Genomic DNA, 19,187 nt, shown 5'->3' on the forward strand with positions numbered 1-19,187 from the left:
TAGTGGAAGTGGACATAGAGAAAAGGGGGCAGATGCAAGAGAAACTACCAAGATAGAATTAACAGGACTTTGAAACTAATAGATAAGAGATGTGAGAAGGAAGGAGTCAAAAGTGTGCCAAGATTTAAAACATGGGAGACTGGACAGTTGATAGAAATAGTGAAGGCAAAAGGCTGAACAGATTATCCAGTTTTTATAACGATGTAAAATTTGGGACATTTTCATATATATCTCCTTGAAGTTTACAGTATCTGCTGTTTAATGGAAAAAAGCACATTTATTCATGCAGCTAATTATTCAGAGCATATTTTGAAAGGGTTAAATAAAGACATTTAGTTTTGGTTTTTTTTTTCCCCTGAAAGCTTTATTAAAGCTAAAATTGGTTTTGATGATTTTAGTAACTAAGTGACTTAGAATTTAAAATCACTGACTTTGAATTAAAGTATGTTTTAATTGTACAGACGAAACTTCGAAAGCTGACAAACCCAAAGTAGAAGAAGGTGATGAAAATCAAGATGATAAGGACTATCATAGAAGTGACCCACAAATTGCCATCTGCCTTGATTGCTTACGTAATAATGGGCAATCAGGGGACAATGTGGTGAAGGTGAGTGCACGTCTGTATTTGGCTTATGGTAGCAAATAATTCACTTGGTAAATTTGGTGCATTATGCAGGATGAATTTTCCTTTGACAGTCTTTTAAGTTCTTATTTACATAATTAGAATTATAGTCATTTGTTGATTTTGCAGGTACTTCCAGAACTAAAAACAGCCCATTTAAGGGTTTTTCATAATCATCAACATGCAGAAAGCATTTATTAAGCACCTACTATGTGCAAGGCACGGTGCTTATTGTTTAGTGGAGTGCTCAAAGGGAGGCAGTGCCTATCTTCAAGGAATTACATTTTACTAGTGGATGATGCTAACATAAGTTTAAATGCATTATGAAAACTGACATATTGTGGGTGGGGACTCCTACTGGGGAAACTGGAAAGGCCTCTTGAAAGGGGTGGCATTTGAGCTCAGCCTTTCCTCCTCCTACTCAAGACCACCCAGTCATATTAAGGTGTCTTAGGTCATTGATACCCCCTGGTGGCTAGAGCCAGAAATTGTTTGATTCAATCTCCTTCCTTACCCTCTACCTTCTCCCCTTTTTTCTCCACAAGGAGTTTTCATTACAGTTGGGTCTTTCTTTCATACCTACAGCTCAGTTAATTTCATTTCAGACAGTCACTTTTTCGTATATCTACATCTACCCTTTGATTCCTTTTCTTCCTTCCCTTCTCTTCTCTTTCTCCCTCACTTTTCTTCTCTCTCCATTTGAGTAAAAACAACAACAACAAAACACCCATATCCTGGCTGAGAAGCTTGAGAGTAATGCTGGTATGGAGAAGAGGAAAGCCATGAGTTTTGAATTGAAATAATACAATAATGAATTAAGTATTAAAGAACCTGTGCCATTATCCTCCAGAGCCCTTGTAAGTACCTAAAAGGACCTTCTATATCCTCCACAAGTCTTTTTCAGCTATTAAAACCTGTCTTCCTTACTCATCATCAACATAGAAAGCAATTTAAAAATAGATAATTCTTACTCAATTCTATTATTTTTCTCTTTAATTTAATGAATAATATCACAATATTATATTTTCCTGTTACAAATGTGTGGTATTTTAGTTTCTTGATAAAGCTTTTAAAAAGACATTTTTTATCCATCTTGAAAACCAACCCTACACTTAAAACCTTTGGGAAATTATGTTTTGAGCTTTTAAACAACTGACTTTGGAAAGAGTGGTCCTGGGAAAAATTAGTTTATTGATTGTTAATGGAAAGGAGGGCTATGTCCTTTAACTTTGATTGTATGGTACTAACATTGACCTTTGTATTTGACCAGGGTTTTGTTGGCTTTTAATGTCTTTATATGGTAGTTGTAGTTGTTTTGTGTAGCATTTTGGGGGCTCTGCCTTCTTCTGTCTATCACTTCATACAAATCTTGTTTTTTTTTCTGAATTCTTAATATTTGTTAGCATAGTAATTACATTACATTATATTAATATACCAACAGGAAAATTTTGGGGAAAAAAATTTATATCTATTCCTGGAAAGATGTGGAACGCAAATTTAAAGCAAATACAAAGCAACTCACTTTAGCATTGTGGAGCAATGAAGAAATAAATTCCAGTAAGAGGAGCAGCTCTGGTTAAATTTTGACCATTTGTTTTTTGAAGTGTTCTGATTTTCCAAAATATGTGCCAAGTTTATAATTAAATGTTAGTTAAAATTTGTATTCTTAAACAGTCTAAATTACTTTTGTATTATCCATACCCCTACTTCCTTCCACTATCATGAAAAGTTCACTGTTTATTATATTGGTGAAGTACGGTGAATCATAATCTATAGGGTCTTTTAAATGAATAAACTGTTCAAAAAAAATTTTTTTTATAATTTTGTCTGAACCTGTGGTTTTGTTGGTATAGGGAGTTCCCAGTGAAGAAATTCCCTCTACCTGTGCATATTGCAACTGTTCTGTAACCTGGATCCTTAAAGAGTCCCTCCTTGGGACTCTGACAAGACACATGACCTGCCCACTGTAACATACCTACTATGTATTGGAGAAAAGATTTGTACTCAGGCCTCCTTGAATTCAAGGACAGTTCTCTATCCACTCGGCCAGAAAGCTTGTCTTGCCAACATTATTAACATAAAATATCATGGCACTTACAGATTAGTTTAATTGTCACAACTAACAAGTTTATGAATTCTATCTTTAAATGAGTTCAATTAACTTTTCATGGAAAAAAGTTTTGTACAGCTTTAAACTTGACTCCGTTAATCTTAACCAGGTTTCTCACAAATAGTGATGGTGATTAAGGATAAGATGGGGTAGACCATACATAAATCACTATTAGAAGAACATTTTAATACATGACCTACTGCCCTGAAGTTAACATCATCAGTCATCTCTGTATGTGATCCTCACCAGTATTATTATTGTCAGTACCTATTAGAATGTTAGAATGATTACACAAGTAATGGACCCCCTGAAAGAAGGTAGCAAATAGATTATGAAATAAGAAATATTAGAATGAAGTCAGAAGATTGAAATATTAGGAAAAAAATACAAGGGATCTACTGTTTTTTGTTTGTTTGCTTTTTTGGGTTTTCTGCGAGACAGTTGGGGTCACATAATTGCCCAGCGTCACACAGCTTGTAAGTGTCAAGTGTCTGGTCTGAAACTGGATTTGAACTCAGGTCTTCCTGACTCCAGGGCTGGTGCTCTATTCACTGTGCCACCTAGTTACCACGATCTACTGGGTTTGTTTGTTTGTTTTTGTTTTTGTTTTTTAAAACTGACCTACAGCACAGATCTAAGAGAAACAAATTAAGAATCACCAAAGTTCTCTGAGTTGCAGATTGAAGCATTTTTTTCTACAGCTTGGTTAATGTGGAAATATCTTTTGCATTACTTCTCGTATATATAATGGCTATCACATTTTTTCCCCTTCTCAGTGAGTGGGGAAGAGGGTACAAGGAAGGAAAGAATTTAGAACTGAAAAGAAAAGGGAAAAAAAATTATCAGAGTTCCTAAAAACCTTGACCAAACAAAAAACTTGAATGCTATATTCCAAGATGTCATAGAAGAAAATAGCCCATATCTATTAAAACTAAAGGGCAAAGTGAAAATGAGAACTTCCTTTTAAGGTTGTAAAATAAGAGGTCATAGAGCTTCCACATAGACCAAAGAGAAACAAAAGTAAGTTGTTGGTGGCCAGAACTCTGTGCTTCCATCCAATTGTACTCTATTGGAACCTCAACAGGAGCCACAGACAATTTCCGGTTGGGGATTGTGCAAGCAGAAGAAGGAAGATGTGGGCTAAGGCTACAAGGAGACTGAGGCAGGGAGGGTGTGTAACCTAGTGCCAGCCACTCCATTCAGAATTGCAGTGGCATCTAGACAGTAGAGATATGGCCAAACACGATCTGCCTATTATGTTGAAGAGTATAGGAGTGGACACTACCAGGTTATGTAGCACATAGTTCCAGTTCAGAATTAGAGACTGGAGATACAAATAAACAGAAGAAAGCACAGGATACATTGAAGACATTGTGTAGGTTAAGAGAAGCTCAAGAAGTAAACTTAGAAGAAGAGCATAATTCCACAAGTACAAGTAGAGCCTCTGGAGAAAAGAATGGCTTAGCTACAAGGACTCCCAACGGTGATTTTAAGAAATTCATAATGAAATGCAAGGAAAAGAAATAATTTGGAACAGAAGGTGGAATTCCTTACCTAAGTAATGGACTTCCTGAAAAACAGAAGGGAGAAAATAGAATATGAGATAAGAAATGTTAGAATGAAGTCAGAAGATTGAAATATTAGAAAAAACATAAGGTATCTATTTTTTTAAACTGACTTACAAAACAGATCTAGTAGAAATAAATTAAGAATCACCAGAGTTCCTGAAAACCATGACCAAACAAAAAACTTGAGTACTGTATCCAAGAAATTATAGAAGAAAATAGCCCATATCTATTAGAACCTACTAGTTGCCTCCTGAAAGAAACTCTAAATTGAAAATACCCAGGAATGCTTTAGCTGAAATCCAGGTGTTCAAGTCCAAGGAAAATACTGCAAGCAGAAATATAAAAAGTTCAAGTACCTAGGGTCTGGATTATACAAAATTTTATGTTGCAGCAACTTTAAAGTAGAGGAAATCATGGAATACACACAACTCCAGAATCCTGGAGACTAGTCAAGGTTAATACTCTTGAGAGGTGATGGTCTGTCTGCACCTTCTGATAAGTTCAATGTGACATATATTTTTGGAATGCATTTGTATGAATTTATTTTACCTGATTTTCCTTATTTGTTGTAAGAGAGCTTTTATTCTGTTGGAGGGGAGGGGAAAAGAGAAGATGACAGTGTTAGAGATTCAGAAAGAAAATAAATTGGCATCAGTGAAACGCTTTTGAAAATACACAGAAAAGAGAAGGAAGTTCAGAACGAGAACACAGATCAGCAGGATAGTATCACGCTTCTGTGTTAACTTTAATAGAATAGGGCTAAAGATAGGACTTTTGATTTCATTGGTAAATGGAATTTCCTCTAACCATGAAGGTCATATCTTCTTTGCAGTTTACATTTAAACACATTGTACGTAATAGTTGTCTACATGCAATCCTCTTTTTTTGTTGTTGTTGTTTATGTATTGAAATACTCATTTTTGTTGATATTAGATTCAAAATAAAGACAATTTGGAGAGAAAAGAATCTCAGAATATTAGAGATATAAGGGTTTACTTTACATCTTTGATGTTTCTCTTCAAGTATATGTCCTCCCATTTCACTGTTATGTATTTCTAAAGGTCTTGAAAGAAGATGTCATATTATAAGTGCATATATATTATGTTATGTGTGTGTATATGTAATTTTTTTTCTTCTGGATTTAATCTACTATTTTTTATGCAGTGAAAGGAGCAACCTTTCCTTCTTGAAAAGCTTTTCATCATGTCTTTGTGACACTACCTTCCTTAGTTTTTATTTTAGCTAACTACTAGCTTGCCATTTTCTTTGGAAGTTTTTATTTAAAGTTTGCAAGCATCTCCCAGATCTTTAATATGTATGGTGTCTTCTCTTGAAAGAACCCATTAATATATCACTTTAAGGATGTAAATATTCACAGATTACTTTGAAAATTCTAAAGCATGTGTAAATGTGAGTCATTATTATCTTCTATCAGGTTCTTGACATAGAAGTTGTAAACCATTCAAACTCAAGGACATAAAGACTGGCCATGCCCTACTCCATGAAACTCTGTTTCCTTCATACTGTATGCTTTCTTTCTTTCTTTCTTTCTTTTTTTTTTTTTAATAAGGCAGTTGGGGTTAAGTGACTTGCCCAGAGTCACACAGCTAGTAAGTGTCAAGTGTTTAATCTGAGGTCGGATTTGAACTCAGGTCTTCCTGACTTCAGGGCCGGTGCTCTATCCACTGCGCCACCTAGCTGCCCCACATACTGTACGCTTTCTTAATTGTCCTCATCTGTCTCTCCTTCACTTTTTTCTGTCTGCCCATAACTGTAGGCAGCAACAGTATTAATTGAGCACTTTCTGTATTTCTGTAGTACAGAAATAAATTTAGGACATGGTCATTGCCTTCAAGAAACATCTGATCTACTTGGAGAGACAAGACACATACAGCAGTTACAGAACAGCTAAGGTTTTGTAAAATATAAATTTGATTTGGTCATATCAAAATTATTGATACAGAAAATAACTGCTATTGGAAGTTATCAAAGAATTGTTACTAGTAGGTTTGAGGCAGAGTATTAACAAGATTTACATAGGTATTGGGAGTACTAAAGCTCAGTATGAGCTGCAACCAGTGATGAATGCTCAGGAGAAAAAGTCTTTAAAGCAATCTTCTGTGGAAGAGGAGGATCAAGAAAGAAATCAGAGGAGGGCTTTCCTGTTCTAACCTTTTGTTTTTCTCTTTGTATCCCTAGTACCTGATTTAAGGTCTGGCACAAATAGTCACTTATTGAATAAATGAATGGGTATAGGCCAAAGACCCCTAGTTTTTATCAAATTCTTATGGCAAAAGTTTTAAGCCCATTCAGATTAGTTACCGGTAGATGCTTTTTGACTTAGGAACTTCCTTGAAATGTGGCATGTAGAACTAAACAAAATATTCTAGAATCACAAAATATTGAGAGTTGGGATACCAAAAGCTATCTGTAATAACTTATACATGAAAAGAATCCCTACTATAACATACCTAACAAATGGTCTTCCATCTTGTTCTGGAAGACCCCCATGAAAGAGGAGCCTACTACTTCTCAAAGCAACTCATGCTGCCTCTGGACAGCATCTCTAATTGTTAGGTTTTTCCTGACAAAAATCCCTAAATTGGCGTCATTACCATTCCTACCCATTGCTTCTCATTCTGCCCTCTGGAGTCAGATGAACAAATCAGATCCCTCCTTCACATGACAGCCCTTCAAACACTTGGAGACAGATGTTCCCCACTCCTACCTCATACCCCTGAGTTTTCTTTACTCCAGGCTAACTGTCCACAGTTCCTTTTATCTGATTTTCATGTAGCATAAAACTCAAGGATCCTTCAGTTTATCAGTGGTTTTCTTAAATCATGATACCCAGAGCTGAATAACGTATTCCAAATGTGATCTAATGAGGACACATATAGTGGGAGTATCCCTTTCCTATTGCTGGAAGTTACCTTGCTCCCCTCTTTTTTTTTAAAAAAAAAAAAAGTTTATTGGTAATTGTCTGTTCCTTATATTACCATAGTTATCCCCAGTCTCCTTTCCCCTCCCAGAAAGACATCCCATGTAACAAATGGTATTTTTTAAAGAAAAAAAAGTTAATACAAATAATGTAGCCCAAGATTGCATTAGATTTTTTTTTTGCTTGCTTGCCAGTTCACACTACTGATTCATACTGATCTTGGCATCCATTAAAACCCCCAGATCTTGTTGAGAACATCTGTTGTCTATCCATGCATCTCTTGTCTTATGCTTATGAAAGTGCTGTGCGTGTGTGTGTGCGTCCAAGAGTAAGATAATTCCTTTTGAATTTCATCTTCCCCTCTATGCTCTAGCTTGTCAAGATCCTTTTGGATTCTATCATTGAGAATGTCGGCTGTCCCTCACAGCTGGAAGTCATCTGCAGATTTGATTAGCTTTCTACCTATGCTTTTATCCAGTTCTTTGATAAGGGCCAAGCACAGATCCCTGAACGCTGTGGACTGTTCTGAACAAAGTATAGTGCGGCAGTATGCCATGCCCTCTGGACATTATGTCTCTTAATGCTGCCTAAAATTTCCGTAACTTTTTTTGATGCTATGTCACCTACTTGGCTTCATATTCTACTAGAATCTCCAGGCACAGATCACTAAGGTACTCTACTAGATACTTCATTCTTAACATCTTAACCACTTAACATCAAGCCATTAATGACTGTTCATTAAACCACTCTCAGTCTATGTACTTGTCCCATCAAGTAGTCCATGTCATTGCGTCTTAGCCACACGGATGCCTTCTCTACTCTCCATAATTTTTTCCATCTTCTACATGTGTGTTAAAAATATTAATTGATTGATGAGCATTCTCATTGGTTTCTTTAGACAACTTTCCCTTTTCCTTCTTATTAGAATTGTTTCTGTTTGTGATTTCAGAATTTTGTTCTAGACTGACTACCCTCAGAAGAATTTTAGGCATTGGAATCTGGCCTATTCTTTCTCTGATTCCTTTGTAATCTGTTCTCTAAACTCTATCTGGCTTCCCTTTCCTTCTTTGACATATTGTAAGATGTATTGGATTTCTTCCTCATCAAGGTTTCAGTTGTTTCTATCTCAGCAGGTATTTCCTTTTCTGGAGGTAAGAACCAAGTCCAGAATAACAGTTCAATTTTAAACATTTATTAAAAACCTATTATGTGTAGCATATTCTTGCTCCCTAATTTCTGGGAGTTTACATTCAACTTGTAGGATTCAGCATGTACATAGATGAGTAAGGGAGTACTAACTCTTGGGGAATCAGAAAAGGCTTTGTGTAGAAGGTATACCTGAAATGAGCCCTCTTGGGAAAGTAAATTTAAAGGGATAGCCGATTTGAAGGCATGGAGGTAGAAGATGGAGTACTAACATTCAAGAACATTTAACAGTCCAGTTGGACTCAAATATGAAAACATGAAATGTTTCATGTTTGGAAAGTCAGAGCCAGATTAGAGTGTGGAAGTCTTTTAATTTCAAGCTGAATAGTTTATATTTTATCCTAGAAGAAACAGAAAGCCACCGATGATTTTTAAACAGAAAGATGACTTGTGCCATAGGAAGATTGTTTTTGGCAGCTATATAGGGGAATGGATTGGAGAGAGGAGAGCCTAGAAGCAGGGAGATGAATTAAGAGGCTGTTAGTAATCCAAATCAGAGTTAATGAAGTATAGGATAGTAAACCATTTAAGTGGAGAGATGGTAATAGATTTGAAAAATGTGGTAGTAGTAGAATTGCCAAAACTTAACAACTGGTTGGATATGGGATGTGGAGGAAAAGGAAGAGTCAAGGATCATTTCGAGTTTTTGAACCTGGGGTGGTGGGAGCCTCAGCAGAGACAGGGAAGTTTGAAGGAAGGGCAGTCTTGAGGGGAAGAAAAGTTCCATTTAAACTGTTTAGTTTGAGATTATGGTAGGATAGCTAAATGGAGATCTCTTTAAGGCAGTTGGATTGAGGAAAAAGATTAAAGGTGAGACAAAGATTTGAGAGTCACTTGTGTAGAGACTAGAGTTGAACTGATTTGATTACCAATGAAGAGAGTGTAGAGAGAGAAGGAGGCTCAAGGCAGAACCTTGGACACCAATTCATAAGAGGTGGGAGATGGATGAACCAGCAAAGCAGAATAAAGAGGAGCAGTCATCTTGATTGATGCTTTGCCTTCTGTCTCCGTTAATAGGGCAGTGCTGGACACGTAATAAGCATTTGGCAAATGACTTTTGAATGTCCATCATTTTTCATTGATGGTTAAGCGCAGTTTTGTAGGGTATATTGCCTTGTGTTGCATCTTGAGTTCCTTTGCTCTTGAGAAGCCATTATTCTAGTCCCTTCTTGAGTTTCTGGTGGGTGCAGAATAATGTTGTGTTATTTGAATTTCCTTAATATTTGAATGCCTACCTTCTGATCACTTGCAAAATATTGTTGTTTGTTAAATTTAATATGTGCATTTTGGAGTTTGCAACATAGGACTTTTTAGCTAGACACAGTCTGTGGGTTCTTCCAGTTAGCATTTTGTTTTCTGTGCTCAGAAGCTCTAGCTAGTTTTCTTTCATTATTTCTTGCATTTATGGTATTCAGGTTTTTTGACTTGTCATGTTCTTTTAGACCTTTAATCCTTAAGTTGCCTCTATGCATCTTGTGTTCAAGGTTGTTGTTTTACTTGTATAGAAATCATATTTTCTTTTAATGAAACTGCTTTTTGCTTTCTTCAGATTGTCCTTGTCTCTGTACTTACATTTCTTTTGTTTGATTTAATATTTTGTTTTTTCCCAATTACATTGTGTTTGCATTTCTAATCGGCTATTCTGTCTTGTTTTTTGGTGAGATTTACCATTGTGGATTTAAGTTTTTCTAATCTGCCAATTATTTCTGTTGCATAGCCCATCATTTCTGCTTTTGTGATTTTTATTTCCCACTTGAACTATTTAGGAACATCCTGCTATGGTTCCACACTCTCTTGAGAATCTACAGGGAACTCTGCCTCATCAGTTGTAGCCTTTTTTCCCTTATATTCTAATACTGCTTGCTCGCTTTCTCACTCCTTCTCCTGTGATGGTGGTTTTCCCAGAGATTAGACTTCAAAGCTAACTCAGCCTATTCCCATGCTGAGCAATTCACTTTTCACTGGCTTCCATCTCTACTCCAAGTAAGTTCTCTGGGGACGGAACTGGCCACTACCTAGAGACCCGTCTTATTTCCCTTCAGACCTGACAGAGCCTCCCACAGACGCTGCAGGTCCCTCAGCTCCTCACTTCTTTGTCTGGGTGTTTGTGTTGCCACACTGCAGTTCAAGCAGAGCATTCGGGTGGAGAGAGACAGTTCAGTTTAGAGAGTGGGAATCGTACTTCTCTGATGTAAGTTCAACAGGTTGTCACCTTGTTAAGAGTCTTAGTGTCTTCGACTGTGGAGACAGCAGACTTGCTTTATGTTTTTCACATAATTCCTACTTTGGAGAGGTTTGAGAAGCGAGAATTGGGGAAAATGTCTAATCCTCGATCCCAGAAGTCACATGACTTTTAAGAGAAGTGAATACTGGGCAATTTCCCTGAACTATTCACTAAAGCATACTGTTCAAGCCTTTTACTTCATCCTATTCCTCTGAAATAAGATAATTTTATCTTCCATCTCAGTTAGCTTGTCTTCATGTATTTTCTCAGTCTCATCATTTTTTTTATTTTGTTGAGTTTTTCTTCTTCCTCTTTGTTTTTGTGTTCTAAATCTGTCCTTTTATTTTTCCTGCCATCCAGTTTTGAAGATTTTTCTGTTGTATGTTCTAAATGCCCTACTCTCCTGTTTGTCTTATTAATTTCTTGGAGAGTTCTACCTTCAGTACTATGTTTTACCTTTATTTCTCTTAATTCTGCTGTTCTTTTTAGCTGTTCTGAAGATTGTTGCAGCTGCTATATTCTATTTTCTGGAAGAATATATTCTAGAAGTTTACCTTTCAAGCCTTTCTAAGATGGTTTTCTTTCTCCATAGAATGTGTTAAGTGTCTTGGCTCCCTTTCTTTCATGTTTGCTTGGCTTTTTTCCCTTTCTTTTTCTTTTGCTCAATCTTTATTGGCTTTACTATGATGCTCTTATATTTAGCCTTCTTATTTATCACCAATCCGCTTCTCTTTTATGTTAGAGATGTTTATAACAGACCTAAAATTGTTGGTTCTTCCTCCTTCTCTGGCAAAATTTACTTTTGTGGAGGGTATGGGCTCCGGAGTGCTTAGGGAGTGTTAAGCTAAGCTCTGAGATGTTAACAGGTTAACTGTACCATTAACAGCACTCAGTTCCTGGCTGGGGACCCAGCCATGGAGGAAGGCTTTTCCTGTCCTTAAGAGGCCATTAGGGAGGAGAGAGAGGCAGGTGCTGTGAATGGACTTACTCATTTAGGGTATATCACTTCACCTCAGGAACTCAAGGCAAAGGCAGACAATGAGTGCCATAAGGCAGAAAACTCATTGGCCTGCTGGCGAAACTCCAAAGTCGGGGAGGAAAAACCAGATTAAAATGTAATTGGGACATGTTTAACAAAATAAATCAAAATACAGTAAAACATAGTTCATGTTAATTTGTGTTTTTGAGCCAATATGTGGCCAGCATTCAATTCTATTTGAAATTGATGCCACCACTGTAGGGTTATAATCTGTAGGGTTATAGCAATAGGGTTATATGGGTCCTGGCCTTGCCTATGCAGATGCACAACCTTACTTGTAAAGGAACTCTGAGTGAAGCTCAGATACTGGACATGGCCAGGGACCATGAGGTAGGTCGATGAGGTAGGTGGGTCAGGAGTTTGGAGGACCTGCTGTTTGGAAGCAGAGGAGAACTGATCCTGGAACAGGAGTAGTGTTGAGGGAGGAAAGGGTTACAGCACAAACTAGGCCCAGGATCAGGGCTCTTTGGCACAGAAAGAATCGGGTCCCTGGTACTGGGCCTGGCCTGGAATCGGGGTTAGCTTGGACCCAGGCACACATTGGTCTTGGGGCTTAAAACAGTAGATAATTCTTTTTTTTCCCTCCATTAACTCTGATTCTTTTTGGAGTCAGAGAACATGGATTCACATCCCTATCTCTGTTGCTTACTATCTGTGTGACCTTCTCTGTAAAATCAAGTCAGTTGTACTCGATCTCTTTTTATTTGAAAACAAATACAACTCTTTAAAACTCATTTTAGCAGAGTATTTATATCAAAATATATCCCAAGATAGCATTTTTTTTGTGTATTTTTTTTGCTTGCTGATTGACACCTTTGTGCAGTTATCCTTTACTAAACTGGCAACATTGTCACCTCATACTTCCTGGTCAGTTTCTTAGCAGGTATGTAAACACAGGGATTTGTGGGGAAATACTTTCTCCACCAATATAGATTGCACATCCTCCATGCCTTTGTCCACAATCTTAATGAGTTGTATAATGGAAAAAATTACCTACTTAGTGACCAACTCATAAGCCTTTTTGAACCTAGTTAGTCTGGTCCTCAGGTGACAGAGACACAGCCCTTCACTAGGTCCATGACTTAAGACTTGCCAGTTTGTTAAGCCCTGACAGAACCTGCCCTCTATTAGCATTGCATTGAGGGTCACCTCCATGCCTCTGTGAAGTGGAACAGTAGAACTTTAGTGGACAAAATAAACGCGGGTACGATGGCATACTGTAGACCAACCCTCTTAAGAGACTGAAAGATTTCTTGTTTTGGCCATAACTTTGGCATTAGTGTGACTTGCCTGCAGAAATTGAGGGCTCTCTCAGTTGGTTAAATGAGAGGAATGGACCAGTTTAAATTGAAAAAAGAGTAGGTCAAATAAACTATTTTATCATTCATTTTATAGTGTGAGTATCATATATAAGGACCAATTCTTAATTGTCATTAACTTCCAGATTGGTAATAGTAATAAGTTACCGATAAGAGAAAAGGTAGAGGGTTGGTTGGTTGTTTTTTATCTTCACAGTTATTGACTCCCAGACACTGTACGGTTCTTGAAGCTTCTTTCTTATTTTGGTATCATACTATATTACAGGGATAAATGAGATAACCTTCTCATAAGATGTTCTTGATTCTTGGAGAATGATGGATTTGACAATTTTCTTTGGTAGTCTCTGGGATCTTTTTAGCTATCTTCCCTCAAATATAGAGTGACTTCTTTAACAGAATGTCTGAACATTCAGTTTCCCTTTCCATTTTTAATGATTTTCCTAACCAAAAAAGTACACTCTTGGGAAATAGCGTTGTGAAATGTAAACTGAAAAAAAGGCATTAGTAAGGGAAGCGGCTTACTTCCAAGTATTGAAGAGCTACCTTAAAAAAAGTTCAAAATTAAGAAAAGTACAAAATTAATTCTTAAGTGATTACTAATAAATATGGAACTAACCTTCCTTTAAGCAATATAATTACTTTAACAAAAGTAGGGTAGCATGTTTTGACTAATTGTCTAATTTATTTATATCAGGGTTTAATGAAGAAATTTATCCGGTGTTCTACACGTGTGACTGTGGGAACTATTAAAAAATTTCTAAGTTTAAAGCTAAAGCTTCCAAGTTCTTATGAGGTAAGTTGAAAAGTCATGTCTTATGACATTTTGCATATATCATTAATCTGATTTGAACTAAAATTATAGTTAAAGAGAAAATTTGATAATATATTCTAAATTTTCTACATTTTAATATTTTTCTGGTTTTTTCCCCGTAGTTGAGTAGGATAATTTTAGAGAATACTGAATTCTGTTTGTATATTTACTAGTTCAAAATTTCCTAGTATAGTCACACAGGAACTTTGAGAAAACATTGTTGGTGTTTGGTAAATAAAAGAATAGTTGTTAGTAAATTTAATCTTAAATAGGCTCCAGATAAATAACTTAGTTTAACTGTTGTAGGTTATCACAAATTTTACACAGATTCCCTTTTGTCTTTGTTAGTTGCAAAGTAAATGAATTTCTGTTCTGAATTTTGGTTTTGGGAACCTGGATTTCAATTTTGTTCCAAAAATAGATTGAAGTTTACTTTGGGACGCATCCTTAGACTTCTTGTGATCTGTAACATTCTCAAACCCCTCTTTTCCTCTGCAGTAAGAAAAGGGGAAGCTTTCCTAACTTCCAGATATGGAGAAATATTGTAAAAAAAACTTTAGTAGAGGACCCTCTAGATCCTCAAGTGCAGCTCTTTGGTTGAGTCCAAACTTCAGAACAAATCCCCCTTAATAAAAGGATTTGTTCTGTAAAACTTGGACTCAGTCAGAAGGCTGTACCCAAGGACCTAGAAGGCCATGTGTGACCTCAAGGCCACAGGTTCCCCATCTGTGCTCTAATAGAATCAACTTTGAGATGATTCTGATTAGGATTGTCATGAAACTCCAGGCAGAAAGGGAACACTCACCGCTGACGTTGACCGTTCCTCTCTTACTCTAGGTTGTTCTGTAGGAAACTGATCCAAGGAGTAGTTTCTCAATCTCAGTATCTTGCCTCAGATCTAGAACCTTGTACCTTGTTGCTGCCATCCAAAAGTAACCTGCAGAAAACATTCCTAATCTTCTTTCAGATCTATTCATTAGTATCAAAGAAAGAATCAATCTTATCCTGTTTTAGTATCATAGAACTTAGAAATAAAAAGGACCTCAGATCATCTAATGCTCAGTCCCCTCATGTGCATGAGGAAATTGTCCCAGAGAAATGAAATCACTGGTCCAAGGTTTATAGCAGTCCTAATATTTTGCACTTTTTTTGCCAACTATAAATATATGTTGTCTTTGTAATAGATATCTACATATCCCAGGGACTTAAGATCAGCATTTCTGTAGTCATTATGTATGGTAATACATCACTTTTTATTACAAATCTCAAACTATGTAGGCTTAATTTGATTTTCCTTAGGCCTTTCAAATAAAGGAAGATTTCACCATACTTGATTATAATGTAACTTTAGTCAAAAGGCTTAGAAAATATGCTTGATGTTTTAGGGGAAGGACAGTGGGGGGATTTTGAGAAGCTGGTGGGGGGATAATGTAACCAGATTGTGACTGCCCACAATGACAATGCTATTGTATCTTCAGGTGCTTCATCTATAACTCATCTCTTCCCTTGTTTGAACAAGTGCCATTATTTTTTATTGATCCCTACTGTGCCCAATTCCCTCAGCTTCTGAAAAATACTGAATGTATTCAAAACACACTGTGATTTCATGCTGTGGCTTGAACTTTACATCAAAATTTATTTACCTCTTCAAGGATGAGGAGGTAGATAAATTATATTTTTGGATGTATAGTTTAAAATTTGAGCCATTTATTAGAAAACAAGATCCTAGAAAGAGGATTTTTTTTTAAATTTTAAAAAGCTATTAAAATAAACATGCAGAATCTTACATTTTAAATGAGAACAGATAATTTTCAATATAGAAATTGATTATTTTCTAAAAAATAGGTTGGTGAATTGATTCTTTAGAATCTACTACACTTCCTCATGAAAACACTTCTTTATGGTGATTAGAAAACCTTTCCTAGGTTTGCCAGGGACCCCCACAAAAAATCTTTGACCCACAATGTACCTAAATTTTAAATACTGTATTAGTATACAGCTTTGAAACTCAGGTACTAGGTATGGCAGAATGTTGAGAATTCTATCTTGGTATGCCAGGAGCCACATCTCTAAATCCCAATACGCTGGCAGTAGAATCATTAACTACCCTTTGCATAACCCCACCCAGTGAACAATGGAACTTGACATTCACATAGCCCCAAGTCACTGGCTCCTGGCTCTTAGAGTGTAAGGAAGACACTTAGGTTGAGCTTCTTTCATAGGAAAACAGTGGTTTTTCCACCTCAAAGGAACAGTGGTGATTGAGCAGGTAGGGAAAATAAGATAAAGGGTAAGGTAAGAAGTAGTGAAAAGGGAGTAAAGTGAAGATTTCAGACAAATGCTTCAGTGGGTGAAGAAAAGGGATGATGTGGGAGGGGTGATGCAAAAGGGTAATTAAAGGCAGCAGTGGGTTCTGTATTTTTTTTTTCCTTTCACCTTGAGTGCTTTAGATCTGTCCTGGGGCCAGAAGCTAGAGAGAAATGGAGCCCCTAATGCCTAGCCCAAGAGATCTCATGGTAATAGCTGGACAGGACATTACCTCTTCTTCCTCTTTCCTTTTACTTCTAGTCTGGTCCAGTGGACCCTCTTATTGACTAGCCCTGCTGTGAGTTGAGTAGAAGGGACTTGGGTTCCTGATGACTCTAGAATTATAAAGCTAGAAAATACCTTTGGATCATATCTTGTAGTGGGGTGGGGAACCTGCGGCCTCGACCCCTGGCTGTAGCCCTTTTATTTAATAAATGAGGACACTGAAGTATAAGATGAGTTTAAGTAAGACTGTGGTATAACTCAACTACTTATGTTAATTTATCTAGGGATAATTCTAGAATTTTACCAGAAATCTCTAAAATTCCACAAAGTATTAGATTTCTGTATGCTTTTTCCAGATCAAAACTTATGAGAAATAAATGCCCTATCAAAGCTTAGGTAGCTAAAGAGCCCTAAGTAATGAACCTAGAAATCACCAGAGGTACCTGTTTGTGCTAATTAAAGATTAATCACAAAAAGATGCTAGAGACAGCACCAAGATTTCGTGACAAAAAGGAAATTACAGAGGTAAGTTGTATGGCCAAATACTATGAATAAATAAACTGAAGATCCAGATACAAGAGGGCCAGATAAACAAACTATACTATACAGTGACTTGACATAACTTCTATTTAACTGAGATGATAATATCATAGTATAGACTTGAATGTTTTTATTGGATATTTCCAAAAGTCTTAAGTTTTTTTCTCTGAAAATGGGGAGTCATTGTTAATGATGTATTCAAAATAAAATATTAATGGATGTGTTAACCTTTTTTTTTTTTTTAAGCTGGATGTACTATGCAATGGTGAAATTATGGGGAAGGACCACACTATGGAATTCATCTATATGACAAGATGGCGACTAAGAGGCGAAAATGTAAATAGCTTTTTGTTCATATTTATATGTTTGTTACTTCCACACTTCACAATGTACAATTCATACTACTGAGATTTTACCCAGGGCTTATAATTTGTTAGAATATAAAAGAATACGAGTTCACCACTGTTTCTTGTTGCATATATAATTGGAAAAAGAGGCTGGTTCCGAGAAGATATCTAGTAGTTTTATATTCAGGTTTTGCAAAACTAATTCAAGGGCAAAATTTATTACTTTGCATATATAGTCAGGGCTTAAGAAAATTGGTACCATGTGAGTTGAAGGTAAGAGCTAGCTAGTGTGATACTATTTTGTGTGTAATCAAGGGGGATAGCCTTAGTTGTGTCACATACATTCATAATTCCAGTAACAGCCTCAAAACAAAACAAAAAAAATACTTTTCTCTCATTTGGACATTTATTAAACTCCTTCCATGCTCTAAGGCCCTAGTGTTCAGTGCTAGGTGTAAAAAGATGAAAAATGGTGGTCCCAACCTCAAAAAGCTTCAGTATACAAACTAGAGAGTGATACTGTCACAGGCAGGAGTGAAATGTTCTAGAGAGATTAGAGGAGGGAGGGAATGCTTTTCAGACTTAAGACTTTTAAAAATCTATACTATGGAAAATTGATAGGGAAAAACCAGAACCTCCTGCCCTTGCTTAGAGGTTTGGAATGCACACCGTTGGGTAATTAACTGAATAAGATGTTGTATCAGAAAATCTGGCAGCAGCATCTTCTGTCTCATCTATTATTCCAGTTTTAGAGGTGGCAGTCTGTTTTTGGCTCAGAGTAGTCAGGAGGAGCAGAGCAAAGCAGAACTTTTCTGATTATTTAGCACATTGTACACATTGTATAAACACTATACACGTCAACCTACTTTTTTATGTTTTATCAAAGTAAGATTGCAGTATCTAACTTATTCGTGTTTTGAAATAATTCATTTACAATGATTTGCAAAACTAGTTTGGAGTGCTATTTGAACAAAGATAGTTGTAGGTAGGGTTCAATTAATTTTAAAATGATTGCAGATTACAGTGTATAGCACACAGTAAACGTGAATAGCCAGTGTGATTATGGAATGGAATAGTCTGATGAATAGAAGTATTTAGGATTTAAATGATCAGTTTTCACGGAATTAGGAAACAAGTTTGAGAAGCAGCCTGGATTAGTGCTGTTTCCCAGACAGCACCAGAGAGCAGGTGCTGGTCTGCATTGGTTAGGAGGAATTCCTCATCAGGAACTTCCGATAGTAATGAAATCAGGTCAAGTCAAAAAGTTAATCTGATGTAAAACGGCTCTCAATTCACATTCACCTTCGATGATTCAGAAGGCCACTACCGTATCTTAACAGTGGTGCCTCAGGATCATTATGTGAAGCTTCCTTTATTGTATTAGTGAAATGTGGAAGCACTATGATAAATATAAATTTTCCTTTATAGGATGCCAAAGTCAGCCTTTAAAGAAATTACACTTTGAATTACACCAATTTAATTATATGTAGCAGATTTTTAAAATAAGCTTATGAGTTTTCTTATGGACTTTCTGATAAAATTCTCAGATATTTGGGTATGTTTATTTCCTTTAAAGAACTTTTCACAAATTATTAAGTCTGAAAATTCCAACTTAGAGTCATAAAGCAGTGGAGAGCTGGGCTTAGAATCAGGAAAATGTGAGTTCAAACCCTGCTTCAGGTACTCATTATCTGTGTAAACCTGGGGAAGTCACTTACCCACTATTTACTCAGTTTCCTCAAATGTTAAATAGAAATAGCACTGATCTACTCTTGCATTGTTGTGGGGATCAAATGAGATAATAATTTTAAAGCACTTAGCACTGTGCCTGGCACATAGTAAACACTATATAAATGTTAGTGTTGTTAAAGATTAAAAGATAAAATCGTTAAAAGATACTAAGCTGGGGGCAGCTAGGTGGCATAGTG

General features: G+C 36.4%; 1 protein-coding gene across 7 annotated transcripts in view; it reads left to right on the forward strand.

Annotated features, from left to right (window-relative positions):
• Positions 1 to 19,187, forward strand: part of PCGF5 (polycomb group ring finger 5) — a 139,976-nt gene that overhangs the window by 98,200 nt on the left and 22,589 nt on the right. For all 7 annotated transcript variants that reach the window (XM_027839828.1, XM_027839835.1, XM_027839832.1 and 4 more), the window contains 3 exons: positions 462 to 607; positions 13,724 to 13,822; positions 17,159 to 17,248. In XM_027839828.1, the coding sequence (XP_027695629.1) occupies positions 462 to 607; positions 13,724 to 13,822; positions 17,159 to 17,248 (335 nt within the window). The remainder of the gene's footprint in view (positions 1 to 461; positions 608 to 13,723; positions 13,823 to 17,158; positions 17,249 to 19,187) is intronic.

Source organism: Vombatus ursinus, unplaced genomic scaffold (assembly GCF_900497805.2).
Source record: "Vombatus ursinus unplaced genomic scaffold, bare-nosed wombat genome assembly UNPS02014833.1, whole genome shotgun sequence".
NCBI classification, from domain to species: Eukaryota; Metazoa; Chordata; class Mammalia; order Diprotodontia; family Vombatidae; genus Vombatus; species Vombatus ursinus.